Source organism: Rhopalosiphum padi, chromosome 1 (assembly GCF_020882245.1).
Source record: "Rhopalosiphum padi isolate XX-2018 chromosome 1, ASM2088224v1, whole genome shotgun sequence".
Taxonomy (NCBI): domain Eukaryota; kingdom Metazoa; phylum Arthropoda; class Insecta; order Hemiptera; family Aphididae; genus Rhopalosiphum; species Rhopalosiphum padi.
Window position 1 is genome coordinate 4,292,692 of NC_083597.1, and position 22,785 is coordinate 4,315,476.

General features: G+C 28.9%; 2 protein-coding genes across 2 annotated transcripts; one reads left to right on the top strand and one right to left on the bottom strand.

Annotated features, from left to right (window-relative positions):
* Positions 1–1,880: 1,880 nt before the first annotated feature.
* Positions 1,881–6,840, top strand: LOC132916948 (ATP-binding cassette sub-family F member 3). The gene is made up of 13 exons (XM_060977419.1): positions 1,881–2,225; positions 2,354–2,459; positions 2,545–2,722; positions 2,843–3,075; positions 3,207–3,311; positions 3,651–3,809; positions 3,912–4,115; positions 4,338–4,503; positions 4,560–4,750; positions 4,825–4,999; positions 5,332–5,512; positions 5,579–5,799; positions 6,456–6,840. The coding sequence occupies exons 1-13, from the start codon at positions 2,153–2,155 to the stop codon at positions 6,609–6,611; spliced, it is 2,148 nt and encodes a 715-aa protein (XP_060833402.1). The 5' UTR covers positions 1,881–2,152; the 3' UTR covers positions 6,612–6,840.
* Positions 6,841–19,114: 12,274 nt separating this feature from the next.
* On the bottom strand, positions 19,115–20,259 carry LOC132917704 (uncharacterized). The gene is made up of 3 exons (XM_060978571.1): positions 19,832–20,259; positions 19,531–19,658; positions 19,115–19,447 (listed from the first exon to the last, which is right to left on the bottom strand). Exons 1-3 carry the CDS (start codon positions 20,027–20,029, stop codon positions 19,324–19,326), a joined length of 450 nt encoding a protein of 149 aa, XP_060834554.1. The 5' UTR covers positions 20,030–20,259; the 3' UTR covers positions 19,115–19,323.
* Between the last annotated feature and the right edge of the window lie 2,526 nt (positions 20,260–22,785).

The following is a 22,785-nucleotide window of genomic DNA, read 5'->3' on the forward strand; positions in this document are numbered from 1 at the left end:
AATTATAACAAACAGTAGTTTAAAGCATAATTTTCTAACAATATTTTTATCAATTAGCTAGTATAGGTTAATTTATAATCATTTTGTTCAAATAAAATTTGTTTAAAAGTCCCTATATGGCTAATATAACTATATAGGTAGCTTTTTTTGTTTAGATATCGAATCCCGTAAACAAATTCCTTCAAATGCCTAAAAAAAAAAAATACTGTGCTATGTATGTTCAATACCTAGTATCTACTATTAAATTACTGTAGATAAATACCTAACTCATAAAAAATATTGTATCAAACCTTGTAGTTTTTGGAATTAAAATTAAAGTGATTTGAATCTTAACGAATAATTTGTGCTTCAAATATTAATAAAAAAAATATGTATTTTTCTTTTAAATATTATACATATATTATATTTCAATTGCGAAAGGGAAAATTTAAAATTATATAAGGAACCTTTTATTGCATTTCAAGCTTTTTGACTTAGAAAATTAGTAATAACAATTTTCATCATTTTACATTGAAAAAAAAACGTATCTTAGTCAGAGAATTATTTTATTTTTTATCTTCTCAAAGTTTGAAATTTGTTACCAGATGTCCAGAAACCCCTCTAAATATTTAAGATTAAAGTATGTTTCCTGCTTAAAAATGTATTGAATTAAAAACATAAAAAAATAATAACTTGTTTGATAGGTGGATTTGATAGGAAATAATACAGCGAAAATAAACGTATTAATAGCATGCAAGAAAAAATAATACTATGATAAAAAAAAATATAAATAATAATTTCTATAATACATAGACGGGATAATTTTTTTTAATAAGAAATTAATAATTTATATTTGCTATAAGCCTTTAAGTAGTAACATTAATGTGATAGTCGTAGAATTTAAGTCAGAATAAATGAGTTTGCTGACTTGTAGGCTAGCTTCATCAACAACTTCTCTTACGTGTTATTTTTATTCTGATTTAATTTAAGCCCTCTACATCATCAATTCATCAAGAAACTTTGAATATTAGAATGGGATAACCTTTCAAAAATATTATGCCTCAAGTATAAACAATATCCTTAAATATCTTCTCACAGATAGCTGTAGTTTCAGTCTTCGCGCTGTTATATAGTAAAATATTCCAAGTCCAAATTATACGCACTGCCCGCCCCGGCACTGGCAATAGTCATAACTTTTTTTTCACTTTTTGTATTTTATCACTTTTCAAATAATTTTTGAGATACAATAATTTCTATTAAAATCTCATTAAATAAAAAAAAAAGCAATGAATTTGGATTAACTACTAGTATTGTATAAAAGTTGATTTAATATTTAATTCTGTTGTCTTCAGATTGTGTTTGTGTATCTATTTGTGTCCGAGCCTCCGAGGCCATGATTGGATGGAAATATGGAGTAATTATTTTTTTTTGATTTGATAACATTAAATTATTTACGTATGTCAGGTAAATTTGATAGTTGGTGGGATGTGCACAGAAATATAATATAATTCTATAGATTAAAACTTTGAAAAACTAACAAATAATGCAGTTCGCTGCTTTAACGTTTTAATAAATTTTATAGAGTTGCATATCAACGTTTCCATCTTACCGTATCTTATTCACGGTTCATTCACCTTGGTTAATGCTTAAAACAGTTTAAACTATTATTTCGATTTTCAATTGATTGAGTATAGAATTTAATGTTAAACTTGTCTATTAGCTTAGTTTTCAGTTTCGCTCCCGCCAATAATCACTGATACTCTCTACCGTCAGTGTTGCCAACGACTCTATTCTAGTCACGAATAACTTGTCATTTCTCATTTTAAATTTCTAGTTTGTACAGTTTGATTTGTGATAGCAGGTACGTCCGCTCTAGCGCCAGCTGCTACAAAGTGGACAGACCGACAGATGACAGTACATAGTCTCATTGAGCATGAGCATTGATTAGTTGAGTTTCCAAAAAACAAAAAAAAACAAAATCAAATTGGAATATAGATTATTCAACAATCAACATCATGTATATTATTGTTTAATTACATTTATGTTATTTTAAAATAAATATAACTTTCGTATGCTGAAATTATGCCAAACACACGTCCGTTAATACTCAAAATACACTATTTAGAATAATTAGTTAATAATTTAGATAGGTATAATTTATTAAGTATAAGAGATGGATCATTGTAAAGATTTTATTAAAACCGAATTCCCCTCTATTGATATAGAGATGTTTCAATATATAGAAGGTAATATACTAAGAACTTGTGTGCACACAAATGTTCGACATTCTCGAATGTAATTTTATTGTATGAATTTGTCGATTTTGTACACTTTATATACATTTTTACCCATGAATATTGCATTATGGTTACAGGTGTTCTACAAAATGGAATTGAGGACTTCCATGATTCTGAAGATATATTTGAAGCAATTGGTGAAGTATTACAGGAAATAGCAAATAAGTCCGAATCAGATATCAGGTACAACATAGAAAAACAAAATAATGATTACATTTAAATATTGCACATTGAGAAAATACTAGTGATATTGAATTCATTATTTTAGAGGAATCTGTTCAAAATTATTAAATTTTATGCGACCTCATTCTGATGACAATGTAATAAGAAATGGTCATACAAAAATTCTGGATGCTCCAGTGCATTTAGCTTCTATGGCAGCAGATCTGGAAGATAACGATATGGAAATCAAAAGTATATGGGTTAATTCAAGAGACGATAGTCTGGTATGTTTATTTTATACGTATGCCTTAAGATTGCAAAATATAAAAAATTGATTATATTTTGATAACCGATTATTAATAATAGAACTTTTATTTTTTTTTTTATTAATTTTATTTTATAAGAAAGTGGATAAAAAAAAACTGGAGAAAGCTCAAGCAAAATTGCAACAAAAACAAGATAAACGGACTGAGCAAGTTATTAAAGGCGTAGGAACTATGAGTGTAGTAAATAGTAAAATGGATGCTGCAACTGCTTCACAAGTAACAAGTAAAAAGGAAGCAAAACTGGAAGCTAAAGGAAATAATCGAGCTCAAGATATAAGGATAGAAAATTTTGATGTTGCTTATGGAGACAGGTATATAGAATTTGATGTATTTTACTTAATGCGTTTAACCTTTCTGTTATTATAAAATTAAAAATTATTTATTACTAATTACTAATTTATACTATTATATTTAATTTAAATATCTAATGTTTGTGTTTTAGAATATTGCTTCAGAATACAGATGTAACTTTAGCATGTGGTAGAAGATACGGTTTAGTTGGAAGAAATGGTCTTGGGAAGACTACACTATTAAGAATGATTTCAGGGTAAGTTTTTTATTATACAGTTCTAATAATCTAAAGTTATTTAATGAATCATATAACTTTGATTATCGTTTATTTTACATTACCCAAGACTTTGGTTTTTGAGTAAATTCAGGCTTTAATCTCAACTATCTCTGCTCAGGAAATGAAATGTATACACCCATACTTACATAACTGTAAATTATTAATCAACCTATCATAAGCATATTGTAATTATAAATTGCATTTATAGAATAATCAATTACAATGTTTGTTAAAATATATCAATATAATATTTTTATTATTATTTTATTTTAGTTTCAAAGTGATCATTGTATTTAATATTTTTGTTGAATAATTTAGTGGTCAATTGCGAATCCCATCTCATATATCAATATTACATGTTGAACAAGAAGTTGTTGGTGATGATACACCTGCTTTAGAATCTGTACTGCAATGTGATTTTGTTCGACATCGTTTGTTAACTAGAGAAAAAGAAATTAATACATTGATTGCTAATGGGTAAGACAACAAGTTAACTTTAAACTTTAAAGTTTAAACCTAAATAATTTTAAAAAAAAAAACAAAACAAATAGGTATTCAATAATCTAATGTTATTCTTAGGTCTACGTCTAGTGCTGAATTATCTTCTGAATTAAGCGAAATATATATGCAATTAAGTGCCATAGAAGCTGATAAGGCCCCAGCTCGGGCAAGTGTCATACTTGATGGTTTGGGTTTTAACCCAGATATGCAAAAAAAAGCAACTAAACATTTTTCTGGAGGATGGCGTATGCGTTTAGCTCTTGCAAGAGCACTTTTTTCAAAGTAAGTATCTTAAAATCATCAAAAGTATATATATGTAAACTAAATATCAAAATTTAAAAGGATATTATATTATTATCTATTATCTTATTTAGTATCTACTATTTACCAATAATTTAGCATGACCCATTAAAATATCTTATAATTAGAACTAAATAAAAAAATACAAATTACCCTTGAATTTCATCAATAAATAATATTATTTAATGTTTTTAATTTAAATAGACCAGATTTGTTATTACTGGATGAACCTACGAACATGTTGGATATGAAAGCAATTATATGGTTAGAAAATTATTTACAAACTTGGCAAAGTACATTACTAGTAGTATCTCACGATCGTCATTTCTTAGACACTGTACCCACTGACATATTACATCTACATTCACAGGTAATTAATATTTAAATTGTTTTTAATGTCAAAAGTTAATAAAGTTGTATATTTAGCGCATTGATACGTACCGAGGTAATTATGAAATTTTTGAAAAAACCAAAAATGAGAAACTTAAAAACCAACAACGAGAAATTGAAGCACAAAATGCTCATAGAGCTCATGTTCAAGAGTTTATTGATAGATTTAGATACAATGCTAATCGTGCTTCTAGTGTTCAGAGTAAAATTAAAATGCTTGAAAAATTGTAAGTAATATTATTTTTGTATAAGTTTCATGTAAATATTTAGTTAATCATTCATGTATATAATATTGCTTTAGACCTGAATTAAAAGCTATTGAGAAAGAAGTAGAAGTTGTATTACGATTTCCAGAAACAGAAGGATTGTCACCTCCCATATTACAACTTAATGAGATTTCATTTGCATATCCTGGTTGTAATAATGTTCTGCAAAATGTTAACCTTGGAGCTACATTAGAATCTAGAATTTGTATTGTAAGTTAAATATTTATTTGGTATATCACTGCATTTATGTTATTAAATACCTACAATTTCACTATTTAACTTAATTTATCATGTTTATTTAATGTATATCGAACCAAAATACTCTATGTGTATTTTATGTTCACTTTGCTGATTAAAAAAATTCCACACTTCCTAAATATTACTATTTTATACTGTACTACCAGTCACAGTATATTTTATTTTATTGATACTAAATTATGAGCATCGTTGTCATAACACCTTAGCAAATTCCTATAAAGTCATTATTTATCATAATTTGATCATTGTTTTTTATAATATTCTTAATTTAATTTGTTTATTAGGTGGGTGATAATGGAGCCGGTAAAACGACATTATTAAAAATTATTATGGGAATTTTAAATCCTACAGCCGGTGTTAGAAATGTACATCGAAGTTTGAAGTTTGGTTACTTCAGTCAGCACCATGTTGACCAACTAGAAATGAATCTTTCTTCTGTTGAACTATTACAATCTTCCTTTTCAGGTTTGTTATTATTTGAACAAGATTAGAAAATTTTTATACTTCATTTACAATTAAATTTGTTACTAGGTAAATCCATTGAAGAATATAGACGTCAATTAGGTGGTTTTGGTATATCAGGTGATTTGGCATTACAAAGTGTTGGTAGTTTATCTGGAGGTCAGAAATCGAGAGTAGCTTTTGCAAGAATGTGCATGTCCAATCCAAATTTTCTAGTACTTGACGAACCTACCAATCATTTAGATATTGAAACAATTGAAGCTTTAGGCAAAGCTATACAAAAATATACAGTAAGTTTGTTAATTATTCATTATGTATTTATTAAATATTTTTTATTTAAACATTTTATCTTTAAGACACTGTAATTTCTTTAATCCAGCAATAGTGAGTCATATTGTATTATCCAACCTTCTAGAAACCTGGAGTGGATAATTGTATTGAGTTGTTATGAAACTTTTCTAACTAATTAAATTTTTTGACAATTTGCGAATGTATAAAACTTTCTATCATCTAAACAGAAGTGAACTGATTAATACAACTACTTTAAATACCATAAATCTAATTTTAAATTATTGATAAAAAATTATCTCAGTATTTTAATTTCTGATTACAAAAATATTAATCAATATCTTAATCATTATTTTTTTAACCTAAATATGTAGGTGTGATGAACCCAATATAATGTATTTCCTCAATTTAGTACTTAAATATAAATACATTCATATTTCAATCTGAAAATTGGAAAATAAATTACAAATAGTGTCTTAATTATTGAAATCAATTTTTAAATTAATTCATAACCACACAAATAGCTTTAAATTAAATCAAGAATCAAGTTATAAATTTCCTTTTTTTTCAACACCCTGGTAGCATATTTGTTGAATTACTTATTGCAATATATTAACTTGGACAAATAAATTGTTTAATGTTTATAAATTATTTTTAGGGCGGTTTAATACTTGTATCTCACGACGAACGCTTAATACGTATGGTTTGTAAAGAACTATGGGTTTGCGGAGGTGGAAGTGTTAAGAGCATTGAAGGTGGTTTCAATGAGTATAGAGCCATCGTAGAACGTGAACTTGCAGAAGCAGCCAAGTAGAAACCATTGACCATCTTGTGTATCTAAAATAATCATTTTTATATATGTATTATTGTTTCCTTGTTGGCATTTATTAGGAATTTTACCACAATTGTATGTACATTGCTCTGTTATTATAAATATCATAAGTTAACAATTTTCATAACAAAGTATGAGTATAAATTGTATTTACATACAATTTTGTGATGATTTGTTATCAGCCATTATCAATACACATATAATATATATACACAGTTGTTTCTTTTTTTATATTATTATTATTGTTTGGTTTGTGAACCATTCTTTAATAAACCAAAATTTGGTAAACTTATAAAATGATTTTATTTATTTTGAATCATTTTTACACTATAGTCTGATTAAAATTCATGACATTATGTTAATAGTATCCATGAGTATACATATTAATGATATTTAATAATTAATTATTTTAAAAAGTTTGGCATAACTTAGCCGGTACTTTTTTTATCATATGCTATGGATTGAATGATTTAAAATAAGTTCTGGGTTATGATCTAAAACAATTTTGAAATGTTTTAAGTCTTTTCTTCTCAATGTTATACTCAATAAAAATTAATTTATTACCAATTTAACTAATAGTTTAAACAGATTCTGTGATAAATTATAGCTTGTATTAGTATTTAAATAATAAACATTCAAAACTTGTAAACTTATATAAATTATAATACATAAAATGTATAAAACTAGAATATCTAAAAATATCATTTTTTACTAAACTATTCAATACGACAGAAGCATAATACATAAAATATTATAAATATGTTATTAGTTGGAAAATATTTACAATCTGTTTAGTTAATGCAATAAGAAGTAATACACATGAAATAAGATAAATAAGGATAGCTTGAGTGACGACTGTTTCTGTTGTCACTTGACACGGCCCTAGCGCCTGCGTTTCTCCTCAGACGTACACACTGCTACTCTGGCCCAGATAGGAGAATATATCGCAATCACTTAATTTGAATCCATCGATGCAGTCACTCAGTTACAAAAATATTTTAGACACACTTGCCCTGTAAATATATATATATATATATAATATATATTATTATTATTATATATAGGTATCATGCAATTAATAATTATTATATAGGTGCGAACACCGAACAAAGTGTAGTGGTTTTCCCCCTTGTTGGTAATTAGCCTGTTAAATATTAGTCGACAATAGTTTTAAGCATACATACTAATTACTTATACATGATAATATATATATATATATATATTTATATTGTGCACGACGCACGTGTATACGGCTAGGTTGTTGATAATGAATTTTTATCATTTGTTTTCGACTTTGATAATTATACTTACATATAACAGACCACTTCTCTGTGTGCACACGAAATGCGGCTCCTGAGCTCCTCGCTAGTTCTCAAAACCGTGAAATCACTCAAGGGGCGTGTGCCAATAATTGCCCTCAAAAGTACCTTATTTTATATCAATTCCCCCCTTTTTCCAACTACCTATAACGAAATGCACTAGTTGGTCTCAACCAAATGTACCAGTTGGCAGTTGTCCTCACATATTATTATATACATGATTAAAATACCAATCCATAAAATAGGGGAGGTAAATATGTAAATAGTAATAATAAATAATAATTATAATAAAAGGACAAATACGATAATTATAAGCGGCATACAATGTAATTTGTAACATAAAAAATGCAAATAATAAAATAATAGATAAAATTTATAAAAATAATATGAATAGGTACAATAAAAAAATAAATAAATAATTATATTTTGACGGGTCTAAAATTACGCTCTCTGGTGAAATACTCTCTTTGTACCAAGTGAGTTAGTATTATTATTTTTATAAGCTATGATTATTATTTACATATTCAGTGGCGCAACTAGAACAAATTTTCGGGGGGGGGGGGGGGGGTAACATTATTACAATATGTATATTATATACATAAGATAAGTAAACAGGTTATTAAACTAGGCCTCGGAGAAAATTTCGATTGGGGTTACAACCCCTTAAACCCCCCCCCCCCCTTAGTTGCGCCACTGTACATATTTATATCTCCTCTATTTTACTGATTGGTATATTATAATCATGTACCTATGTGGCTATGTAATAATGTGTGGAGGAGACTAGTACATTAGTTTGAGGGCAAACCGTACACATTTTTAAGGGCCGCCGCCCAGAGTCAATTTACCTACCAGACACTATATGTGCGCGGCTCGACACGAAATACGAAAAACCAGCACTTACCACGCGTGTATACGAAACATCAACAAAGTTTTAGCGACGACGACGCGTCAACGTTTGAACTGGATGTCCTATGTCCAGTACGCACCTAACCGCGTGTTGTGTGTTTATATCCAACATATATATGATACGGCGCTATATGGACTTGTATCCACCTGGCTGGTTAGGCTTAGCGTCCCTACAGCTACCCATCTCGATTCACGGGCAAATCAGTATTATCGGCTGTTTATCTAGGTCTTTGAGCTAATTCAGCCGAGCCGGGCAATAGTGGTTGATGTGTACCATTTGTAGCATATAATTGGTATATTTTCGAACATGATGGTTTAAACCGGTAGTGATACTCGTTTGCGTACAGTACTTACACGAATTTTTTACCCGTAAGCTCTAACGACTCGTTTCAGTACACCGAAAAACGTGAAAACCCGCTAACACTGCTTTTGACCTGAAAAATGACTAAGCACTCGTTTGCGCGTGCAACTATCAAAATTCATTCTCGATTTATAGATATAAAATATTGTAACTTTCAGTACATTATACCTAATGCAATATAATAGCGATACGATTGATACGATTTGTCTTAAACATCTATAGATAAGATATACGCGTATTAATTGAATCGAGTAGGTACCAAATTCACAATTTTTGCCGATGATAGGTAGTTCGATTATGTGTTGGGCTATTATGTATTTGAATATTTCCATATATTATGCCCATTTCAGTCAAACATAATGTGATGTTAACGAGATGCGAGTCGCCAGTGTTCTCTGTAAGTTGTAATGAATTTTGTATGAGCAGACTTTTGTCATGGTTTATGTATGCAAAAGACCCCAAAAAGGGTATCTCCCACTTAAAACACTCCGTAAACTTTTCTGGTTGATATCCTTAATAATAATCTCCGACATTATCGCCGTCAGAATCGGTTGAGTAATGTTTGATTCTATAACAATTAATAAGCTACACGCATACAAGTGTTACCTTGTGATGTACGTTTGAATAGTTAATAATAAATTAAAATATATTATACTTTATTTTATTTAAATTTTTTTTTTATATGGCAACCCTAGCTATGTGTATAAAGAAAATACATTTGATTTTTTTGTGAGCCAAAACGAAACTCGTGTGTGACGTCTGAGCATATATAGACATGTCTAGGCCTCATTCGCAGGTAGTGCACAACAGTGGCGTATCCAGGAGGATGGGGTTACTGCGCTAGAATTATCAATTTTTATAGTCTTGTAAATATAAACGCTACGAGTCCACGGGCCACGTGATGAAAATTAAAAAAAAAAAATTATATTAAATCAGAAACCGAGAAAAAATAAGGTTATATTATATGTACCACGATTTATAATGTACTCGTAAGTTAGATCAAATTTCGCAGGTCATGGCTGTGCAGGACAGGCAAGACCCGTAAACACGCGTGTGAGCCATTCTATAACTACCTAAAAGAGTTGAAACACAAAGCAAAGAACACTCTGTCGAGGAATAGGTATGAGTGAAAATTTGATGATAGTTGGTCGAGTAGTTTTTAAGTCTTAAAAACTATAATTAGCTTTAAATTACATACATTATTTTGTATGTATATCGTATATAATTATATATTTATAACATATAAATACATTCATATCTACAATCAATTAGTAATTATACCTACTGTTAGGAGAGGCTGTTCGCTGAAGCAGTAGGTATATATACACTGCAATTTGAAATGTTCAGTGTTACGATTTAGAGTGACCAATGACCATGTCATATAATAATTATAATAAAAAAAAGTGGGACAAACAATTAAAAAAAAAAACAAACAATACTTCCAAAAATGATTTAATATAATTTTTATTATTTACTAAAGTTATTTAGCCGCGTGGGTTCATATTATTCATAATAGTACACACTATGCAATACGCCAACACGAAGAATGAGAATTTTATATTGTATTAATTTCATATCTTAATGCTTATTATTGTCGACAATATTTTTTTTTTTATTGTTTGTCGGCACTCGAAACTTGTTATACAAAAATTATTGTTTGTAAATTATAATATTATAAACTTAGGTTTTTACTTTTTAATAATTCAATAGAAAACCATTGATTATAAAAATATCGGCATTTTATTAACATAAAAAGTATAATTACTGTGTAAATACTAGTTGTATTTTATAATCAACGATAAAACTGTAAAAATAATGTTTCGTAATTTTTTTTGAGTAGTTTAGGGCTTTTAGTTTACACACATAATAAATAATATACGAGAGATTACTGGACGAAAACCTTAAACTGCGGTCAGTAGGACACCAACGCGCCATATTTATTGTGGCGAGAAGAGGTCCTTGTCGTCCTTGCGGGCGATGTTTGCGGCACGAGCCGCAATTGAGGTTAGATACATTTGGCCAAAACTGAAATTGCGTTTCCGCATGAGCCACATTGACATACTAGACAAAACTTATCGACGTGTTCATGAACTGGAAAGTAACTTTTTCGACCGCCGCGTGTCGGCAATTTCCACTTATCCCGTATCCACCCTTTTACTTAATATGTAAATATGTTGTATATAGATTATAAATTAATCGTACCTTAAAAAATGATCACTAATAATATCAATATGATTTATAAAACATGATATTCGGACAATGGCGTGCAATAAGTATTATAGTCTATATAGCTTATGATGATACGTTTTTAAAATGTATGGATAATTTAGAAATGAAAAGTGTGTAGGTACGTCAATGATTGTGGGAATATACTATAGTCTTGACAGAAGTGATAAATTTGCACCTGGCTACATTTTACCAAATATTTTAAAACCATATAACATTAGAATGTGGTCTATCTTTTATTTAACAATTATTTTATATTTCCATACTATATCGGTGTACTATTATATAGAAATTGTAATAAATTCACGATACGTACACACAATTTTATGATTTTTTTACCATCATCGCAGGAAAGTTTTTAAGAAAATAGGAATCTTTAAAATTAATAGTTAATATAATTTAAAAACTTATTATTTTCAAAAATTAACCAAGCCTATTTTAAAATGTCTGTTTTAAGAGAATAAAACACTGATTTGGGGGGGGGGATTGATTTTTGGCGCTATATATTATAGTAAATAATTAACTCTGGCCTTCCGGTCGTATTATAATTTGAAAGTATTTGATTTTACCTTTATGGATATAGTGATATTATTATTATCAATTATCATAATTCATATATTTATTAATTAATATAGCTATATAGCAGTTATAGCACTATAGCCTGATATTACCGGGAAAAAATAAACAAATATAAAATATGGTTTTCGATTTCAGTGTACTTTCTACTTATATACTTAAGTTCACAGGCAACTCGGTATCACCTATGTCTCGCTCTGTGAACTGATTCACCTGGATATAGAAATTGGTATATTTTCGAATGTAGTTTAGTAACTACTCTAAACTCTTCTAAAAATATCTATAATAATATTTTCGTCAAAATCGGTCAAGTTATTTTTGAACATAAAAGCTACAAAACTACATTTATTTTTATGTATGATGTAAATAGATAAAAGAAAGATTCTTTTATTTCTGTAATCAAGAAAATTCTATGTATAAATAAGAAAATATTGATTTTCGTGATTGAATATTTTTTCCGCCGCGCGCCGTGTCATTTGATTATTGATCATTAATTGATTTTGTGAATAGGTAAAAATCAAAGTGTAATATAATGCGATGAATTTTCGACAAAATTCGATTAGTACGTATTTCTGCGAGTGTCATTACTTCCGGCATGTGTTAACCGTTTCTTGAGAAATTGCCACGGGGATCGGTGTGTCAAAGTATAAGACGCCATCATCATAAACGCGTTTAGAACCAATTTCCAATTTGACATCCTTTAGGTTTGACCAAGATTAATTTTTTGCAAATTTCTCGGTGTGAAATCAATATCTCCGCTTCATAAATAAAATCTATAAAAATTACTTTTGTGTTGATTTAAATTTGCAGGTCTATAGGCCATTGCTTAGGGTGTTAATATTACTGGTCTGACACGTATGAAATTTTCATTGTGCACATTGTTCACTTCAGGTTTTTCGTATATTAAAGAATGCCTATTTAAATTACCGTTATTTACGATTAATTGTAAAATCTGTGTAAAAAGTAGGTACCTAGAAATATCGATAAAATAGTTATGTGATCTTAAAGCCAGCAGCTAATGCTGTACGAAAATTGTCTCTATAGACTAAAAGTAGAAACATGAATTTCCCCCACTCTAATATATACCACACCTGTATTTCGGAAAAATTTAAATTTAATTAAATGATCGTATAACATAATAACATAGTATTTATGTTATATAATATTTGTCTGTGGTTATTCATTTTTCATTTATAAGAAAATATGAAAATTGAGTACTGAGAATTTTTAATTTTCACCTCTTAGAAGTATATCTACTAACTTGGTTCATTCTCTTGCCCATCAAAAAATCTATTTGAAGTTAAAAATTGCCATTTTTTCTTCTATAAGTCGTGAATATACGTTTATAAAAAACATATCATTAAAAAATCAACACATTCATAGTCTCCGTTCATCAGCATCAAAACATTTCCAGCATTAAAATAATCAGAGAAAAAAAAAGGGAAAACAAGAATTTTTATAATAACAAAAAACCAATTAAAATTGATTTTGTGCTGTTTTGCATATTTTGTCACGGCCAAGGACGTAGTATCGGATAACAAAACCGAGATCTTATGTAAGGAACTCGTATACAATTATCGTCCGAACTACGATACACTATTAAGTCCCAAGCAGCGCGTAAAATATGATGTTTATGTGTAAATAATTAATTTTTCTAAAACGTCATTATTAAATAATAATCTTTTGTTACATATTAATATATTTAAAAAAAAAAAAATCCGTATAATTTAATCTCAGGCCTTATTATCGGTGTATAAATTTTAAATATGACTTGAGGCACATCAAATGCACCGTTCACAAGCATGATTTACAAGTTGTTTTAATAATTGTTATATTATGATCATCACTATTCAGTGTTTACTCGCAACTAACATTATACACAATAATATTATATACCTAAATGTAATAAGTACTATGTATTCAGTACACGCTGGTAATTCATAAATATGTTATAGTCTCCTAAAGCCCAATGTCCAACATAACGGACAATTTGTTATTCTAACTGCATTAGCGCTTGAGTTAATTTTTATTTTTGCTACAGACTCAATGTCCACTACAGTGAATGTGTTGTTTATTATCCCCCCAAAAAAAAGCTCACATAGAAATTACTAAAGAATGTAAATATTTTAATAACAAATATCCATTATTATGAACGTCAGGTCAACAACATCATAAAAGTAAAAATTAACACGGACGCTAAAATACATTATATAGTTAAATAGTTGTCCATTAAAATGGACATTGAGCTCGTAGTACTACACCTACGCACTACGCACTATCACCAAATTAATTTGGGCCTCAGGGGGAGTATGTTAGATTATTTTATTACATTATAATTTACAAATTACTAGCTCATCCTGTACGGAGAAAAATTAAACAATCCCAGTAAATTTACCCCGTGTTAAGCTTCGATAAATGTAAACTGCATATAATTTTAATACAGTAATTTGGGTGATTTTGACCAAATATAAAATACAGGTTTAAAATGATATCCAATTACAATAATTATTTTATTTTTTGTAACTATATGGCAACCCTCTAAACAAACAAAACAATATTCGTATTTTGTGAAACGAAATTAATGTGGAACCTCAATAAAAAATTAAAAAATTAGCTCACATCCATAGGATTACCTTACAAGTAGTTATATCTACCAAATTTTAGATCCACTATAAGTGTGATAGATTGGGCTCTGGATCGCTTACACAAACATTACCTTCTATTAATATATAGATAACAAAATTGTATTGTATGAATTTACATATTGTATTTCGTATAAATACAATTAAGTTTAGTTTAGTAGTTATTATATCTAAATATTATGTAACAATAACTTGTCGTATTGTACGATACGCTAGTCGATTCTGCAATAATTGATTTAATGTTATGGAACAATAATACGTGAATGAATTATTTAAAAATGAGAATCTCAAAAATACAGACGATAGTGCTTACGAAAATATAAATGTTTGTTATTTGTTTGTTCTTTGTAGACTCAAAAGCTACTAGACTGTTTTAAATAGAAGTTATATCAATAGATTTTTTGATACTCGGAGAGTGTTTATACCTTATTTTTCAACCTTGCTATACATGGCTCACGCGTGATTTTAGTTTCGGCACACGAAAATCGAATAATTTTTGGTTTTTATAAAAATGGTTGCCATATGTTACAAATTATATTACTTTTATAATTAATACAAATATTTCATATTCAATTTTTAACAAATACATTTAAAAAAAAACTTACGAGTAGATACTGCAATTTTATAAGATTACTTTTATTATATGCTTTATATATATATATACACAAAGACGAATACCAAATACCAATCTTACCGATATATTGGATTTACGTCGGCTTTTAAATGTTCTTTGAATCGGTCTCCAGTTTGTTGTGTTTACATCATAAATATATTCGTAATGTTAAGAAGTGAAAAACTATAGAATTATAAACATTGTAATTGTATTTGTATTGTGTGTTTTAAATTTTCAATTAAACAAAATGGAAAACAATTAAAAGAAAAATTAATTTTAACCCGACTACATACGTAGTCAAATAATATAGCTGAAATTAAAAAAATTACTTTTTTTATAGTCAGTTCTTATTTTTATAAATTATTCTTTCACTTGTCATCATTTTGACTTATTATTATAACAAGTATTAATTCTGCATTTAATTAATTAATTTACGTTTACAGATGACTGTCAGTTTCAATTTCGGGAATGATCTACAATCGGATAAAATATTGCACACCCGTCTCATCGTTCGAAATTCTTGCGCTGGCTATTTTTGGATATTAATAGGCGTGTAATACGATCATTTAAATGCTCACGTTCGGATTTATAATACAACAGAAGACGGCAAAATCGGCATCGTTTCCGATTTGTTGACCGTGTTTGTCAACTACGTATTATTTTATTTTATTGATTAACATAAAAACGTTTAAAATCTAATACAACAGCAGCTTATATAATTATATTATATTCACTGGAACTCAAAAAATCATTTACGATTAACGATAATTATATGACGTGTATACGTATAATATATAAATATAGCTGAGGGCCAAAGGGCTATTATAACCTTCGTCGATTATAATCAAAATATTATATTTTATTATTTGCCTATTTAGCAGATGGTAGATACACTAATAACTACAATGATTACTGATTAGATAATATTATTTGCAGCTCGGATCAATAAAATGTGTAAAGAACGAAGACTTTTATTTTTGAATAAAATGATCGTCCCCTGAAATAAATAAATTCGATCTATCTCGTGAGAGAAAATTCCCCACAGAATACAAATCAAACCTTACAACCAATAACCATTCAATATATCCTCGAACAATTAATATTACGATATTAAAGTAGGCCAGTTATGGCAATCAGCCAATAACATATAAAAGAGCGATTGATATAAACATTTATGAACAATAAAAATGTATTTACACTAAGAAAAATTCTAATTTATTTTTAAGTTATATTCCATAGTTTCAATGTAGTCATAATTAAAAATAATATGTTGTATAATTCACCAAATTGAATTTGAATAGGTATCATATTCAAAACAATTTTACGAAATAAAATGTATGAGAAATGTGTGTGTACAATTATTTTAAAAATTAGCAGCACTTTCTGTTTTGATAAAAATAATTAGAAGGGATGAAACTTTCAAAATATTAAAAAAAAAATAGTAAAGAACTTTTGTCTTCTTAAAAACTAACGCTCTCTGATTCTAACACCGACACCAAGTTTGTATAGGTAACACTCTAAGGATTAAGGCCTTCAAATATTTTTACTCGAAGACCATATAAAAAATTAAATACTCTATGTGGGACAAAACATAGTATAATATAATATATAGGTGAACACATTTACAACTGTAATTAAATTTCATAGAAATACAACTAATACAATTTATTATAAATACCAAAAAGGTTAAATGTACACGTTTTTAACGTAGTTATAGTACGATACATCGTCGTTTTGTGAGTGTAAAGAGACATTTTAATTTGGCTTTAAGTAGTATATTTGTTCATGCTTAAACTAATAATGTGTACACTTATGTTTAATAATGGATATATATATATAGAGCTACGATGATATACTGTGTATTTATGTATAGCAGTGTGCTTCTAACAATTTTTTGAAAATACATTTTAACCTTATAACACCGCAACTCGCAAGGCTAAAAGTATTTGAGTTGTGAAAATATTACAACACCTATAAGGCAACAGGTTTTCACTGAATATCAAAAAACGGATGACGATTTCGAATTGAAACCAATTTTAATCTAATATATATATCAATGCTATACCGTGCGTACTGTCTGTACCACATAATATAACAGTATATGTATGAATACATTTTTAAATAAATATTCGAAGTCGATTGTCAAACGTATTTATTTGAAATCCACGATTTCACTATACGAAAAACTCGCATTTCATTTGTAATACTAATATATACTACTGTTTTGTTAAAACTATATTTTTGTTCGGCCTACACGCACGTACTACGATGAACTGTTTTCTTTTGAAACCGTTGATAGATTAGTTTCGTCCAATTATTATATTATATGTTAAACAGTGCCTATTTATACGGTATATTATAGTGTATACACGCGTATCTATTGCAATTAAGAGTAAAATTATTGTTTAAAAGGTCATATTATTGTTTGATAATAAGTATACTTACCTGTTTGGGCCGATGAGTCAGTACTCATTAATAATTCGTATTCGATAATATTATAATAATTGTTATCTATTTATTGTATTTAATAGACGAATGACGACAGAAGTACCATAATAATAATATTAATACGCGTGTACCAATAATAATAATAATCATCTATACGATATGTCAGATGCGACTGCTATAAGTGATATATATCGGTTACGGGTTTTGTTTTTTTTTTTTTTAATCTAATTTTATTGCAACAAGTATATTATAGTCGTCACTGTCGATTAAGTTATACTAATGACCGTTAGAAAATACAAAAAAAAAAAATGCTTAAAAAATAGGTAAGACCGCAGGAAAAAGATATGCTAGTGGTACGACGCCGGGCATACATCAATTACTAATTATCATCAAATGGCAAACCGACCGACACCGTGTTTACTCTGCAATAATATTATTATTATTTGATCTACAATTTGAGTACATTTCGATGCCTATCCACTCATTGTCCAGGCGTTTCGGCCTTCGTAAAGTATCCGAGCGATTGATCACACACAACACATAGTAATATTTAGAATAATATTTTTATACATCGTTAGTAAAACATTGATAAATGATAACAATGTATTACGCATTCGATGTGCCGAGTTTATCTGTACGCGTACAATATAATATGCGTATAATATATAATATACAATTACGGTTTACAATAACGAATACGAACTAGGATTTCATATTAGGAAGGGACTTCAATAGAAAAGATAATAATTATTAGACGCAAATGTAATCTTATCTTTTCTTCTTTATTAAAGTAATAAAATAATTTAAAAAAAACCAGAGGACATAATTATAATAAACATAAATATAATAATAATCATAATAATAATAATAATAATAAATAAATATTAATAATAATATTATTAAACAACAGTAGTATGTTTTTTTAATTATGTCTAATAGTGTGTTTTGAAAAAAAAATAATAAATAAAAACGTTGATCTAATCGGCATATTTAAATGACGACGAGATAAACATTATAATTATTATTACAATAATGTTAGTCGTAATAAAAATTAAATAGTTAAGTAGCCTGGCTCAAAAAATAATTATTTAACTTATTCTTATAAACTTACAACCTAAAGTTCAAGGCATGAAAAAATTAAAATATAAAAATACTGTGATATAAAGTCTAAAGGATAAAACCTCTTACATGGGTTAAATAATGTTCCCTAATGCCCTTAAATTTGTACGAAAAAATATAATAATATATTGTAAAATAAATTAATATAATAAATTATTGTGTAAGAATAAATGATTATAAATACAACCATATAGGTTTGATATTAATTACTTATGATTTTTCTTTTAAGTATAAAATATAAGTACGATCTAAATAAAAATGAATTACGAAAAAGCTTTAAAAGCATAAAAAAATATTTATTCTTAATTCTTAAGACTAATTTAAAAAAAAAATTGTAGAAAATTATTTTCGGGAACATGAGTAGACTTGTTAATTAGGAATATTGTAGTAAAAAAAATTCACTTGTCCAGTGGCGACGAAGCAACGCCAGTGTTGTGGTGTTGACCGTGGCTTCGTTGCTGTGGGCATATCCCTCACTCAAATCTCAAATGGTCGTCGGTATGATTTCCGTGGTAGTCACGGGTCTTGTCTTGCAGCGGTACACGTACGCGTTCACGGACAGATCATCGTCGGTCTTCAAGCACGCCAAGTTCGGGTTGCAAATGCATCTGTAACGAATTCAACCAAAAGCACAATTACAACGACTGTTATATTTTACTATAAATAGTTTAAGGCGGTAAAATAAACTCACGTGTTTTTCATGAAATAATCGATACGGCGGGTGAACGGTATGTAGATGGCCCATCCACACGGGGTATTTTGGTGGCATTCTTTGGTTGGAGCTGTAGTACTCTCTATCGCCAATGACGCTATTGCTCTCTGGAAAACCACAACAGATACGTTAGACATAAAATACCCCTAATATTATGCACATTGTTGTATCGCCTTTGCAGGAGATAAATCGATAGGTGAAAATACAGCAACAGTTATGGCACACATAAAATAATTCGAGTGCGGTTTAAATTATAATTCATATTTTATGAACGACTTACTCTATTCTGCAAGGAAGCGGCTCCAGCGTTAGACAACAAGCAAAAGAAAAATATCACGAAGAAAGCCGAGACGATCATGTTGTACTTGAAAGCCTTGGGGAGGCGGCTGGTGGCCGTATCCACTTTCGTGCCCTCTTCGCCTGATACCAGAGTAATGTTATTTCGGCGCATGATGGTTTCGAACGTTTCCACAGTCATGTTGAATATGATGCAAATGAAATATTAAAACGAGACGAGAAAAGTTTTAAATAAAAAAAAAATTCAAATTCAAATTCGAAATGAACAAGAGTAGCGGGTAGGCGAAAAACCAGGAAAAATGATTAAGTTCCAAGAGACGAGCAGATTGTTGTAAGATCGTACAAGAATGAACGGACAACGAGCGTGTGCCGCGAGGTTCGGTGTGCGTAGACTGTTTCAAATTGAGGCGGGCAAATGGGTTTTATAGCTTAGGGTCAACTCACAGGGGGAGGGGGGGCCGCCGTTCAATGGAGAGATCCGCCACCGCTGCCGATCTAATATCTATATACAAGGTGTAGACGGTGTAGTACAGTCGCCGCCGTCGCCGCCGCCGCCGCTGCCACCACCACCACCACCGCCGCCGCCGCCACTACTGCAACCACCACCACCACGTCAACCAATAGTCGCCGCCGCCTCCGATAATGTATAATATTATATACATTATATGCACAGGTATTATAATATTATATATTATAATAATAGGTACGCCGTATACGAGCGCGTTTCAAATCGTTCCTCTAATTATATTATGATTATTATTTTTTTTTTTTCTCAACGGTCGATGATTCATTATAGAAATTCCAGAACAACTTTCATTCGTCTGAAATATTATATTATGATTATAGATAAAAATATTATGTAAAGAACGTCGAACGCGACCACAGTCGTTTTAGGTCTAGGTCTCTCTCTCTCTCTCTCTGTGTTTGTGTGTGTGTGTGTATTAAACATAATATAATATTATAATAATTCACTGCTACAGACGTCCGAACATCCATCGCGCGGGTTTTTTCTCTCTCTCCATATCCACACGTTAATTATTTTCCCGCAAGTTTTTCATTGCCAAATGCTCTGTGACATTTAACATTTTTTTTTCCACCATATATATCACGATATAACGATCATAATGTATATAACATCGTATTATTGTCAATAACAAAACGAGTTGGCACATTATGTGTATACCTAACTCGTGCACGGGGTACCTATGCCTATACCTTAATCGCAATATAGCGACGCAGCCCGCCTATAAATATAATAGGTACACGCGAGTAGAAATGATGATAGCTGTCGATCGTCACAACTATATAAGTACGGCGAAACGATGTCCGTGTATTAGATAATATACAGGAATTCCAACGAGATCCTGACGCGGAGAAGCGCATACGGATTAATGTAGTGTATATATTGTGTACACAGGAAATGCAAATGCCCAAACGCCGATATGTCAACCGTATATTATTAATTGTGTACACCGGAACACAAGTGATCGTGTACTATATATATTAAATACATACGGTAATATAATAAATCGTATCGATTTAGCGAATAATAAACTGTAATAATCCAGCCTAATACGGCTGTATAACATACTTATTATTATAGTTGCATACTTGCAGCATACATTCATTTTTAAATAACATTTTAATGAGTATTTTATATGTCTATAATATAATATATATATACATAAATAAGATAATCTTACAAATAGTTTTAATTTATTAAATTATAGTCATTTTGTATTATAACTGTTGTCTGTCGTATATTATAACAAGGTAGATAACAATATGCACAATAAGTATAGTAGTTACCTACATACAATTATTATATCAAAATAGTTGATATAATGTAAAATATAAAATAATTTTTTTATCAATGTGTGACAAATTAGAAGTCGCATAGTATAAAATATAATTTCAAATGCAAAAAATATTTTGTTTGAAACCGATTTCACGCATGTTAATTATTAGCATTATAGGTATACTGTTTATACAAATATATATATATATATATATATTTGTATATAATTACGTTATCGATTAACTTAATATAAATAAAGTATTAAAACACACTACCTATCATGAACTATCTAATTACCTAACATAATTATAAGCGAAATATGTATATCTACTACTGTAGTAGGTATTTATAAACCCGTCATTAAAATAATGAATTAAATAGTAATAAAATTATATTTTATAACCTGTTATAAGACATAATCCCTAAAAATACTTTTAACTATTTTTAACAGAAATATAACATACAATCTACTAATTATCGCCATTTTTCGTTGTATATTTTGAGGTGACGATTGAAAGTTAAGGAAGCAATTAGCCGAGATTTTCAATTGTCCTGGAAACCATTTCTAAATACTTATGTATATTTATTATATATGCTGACTGTAACTTCATTATTATGCTTAATATATGTAAGGGTGTGTCATTATGGATAATTTAGTTGGAATTTCGGAAACATAACATGATATGCCGAAAATCTATAAGAATGGTTATTTATATTTTATTAATGTATGTTTTAAATAATAATATGTGATGGTTTCATATTGAATAATTAGTATGTACAATACTTTGCATAGTAGAAAATTCCACACATAGCAACTTATTTAATTATCACACTAAATAATTTTAATACAGTACATAATAATGTATTACATTTTTATAATTTTGCATACACATTGTCTATTAATAATAATTGTCTGAGCGAGTGCGTTCGAGCTACTTAATGACTTCTAATCCATTAAAAAAATAACAATGTAAGTATAGGTAGGTAACTGAAAATTTTTCAAATATAATTAATAATTAGTGTCTACATGAGTATAGTATATTAACGGATGTCTTTTAATTTATCTTAATTTCAATAATTTAGTTAAATCAAAAATCGTTGTAAAAGAACTATAATAAAATGATTTCTGTATTTTGAAA

Coding starts and splice junctions, on each gene's coding strand:
- LOC132916948 (XM_060977419.1), top strand. CDS start 2,153: ATGGATCATTGTAAAGATTTTATTAAAACCGAATTCCCCTCTATTGAT. Junction 3,076..3,206: donor GATGTTGCTTATGGAGACAG/GTATATAGAATT, acceptor TTTGTGTTTTAG/AATATTGCTTCAGAATACAG. Junction 3,312..3,650: donor CTATTAAGAATGATTTCAGG/GTAAGTTTTTTA, acceptor TGAATAATTTAG/TGGTCAATTGCGAATCCCAT.
- LOC132917704 (XM_060978571.1), bottom strand. CDS start 20,029: ATGACTGTGGAAACGTTCGAAACCATCATGCGCCGAAATAACATTACT. Junction 19,659..19,831: donor CCGCTTCCTTGCAGAATAGA/GTAAGTCGTTCA, acceptor GTGGTTTTCCAG/AGAGCAATAGCGTCATTGGC. Junction 19,448..19,530: donor GATTATTTCATGAAAAACAC/GTGAGTTTATTT, acceptor AATTCGTTACAG/ATGCATTTGCAACCCGAACT.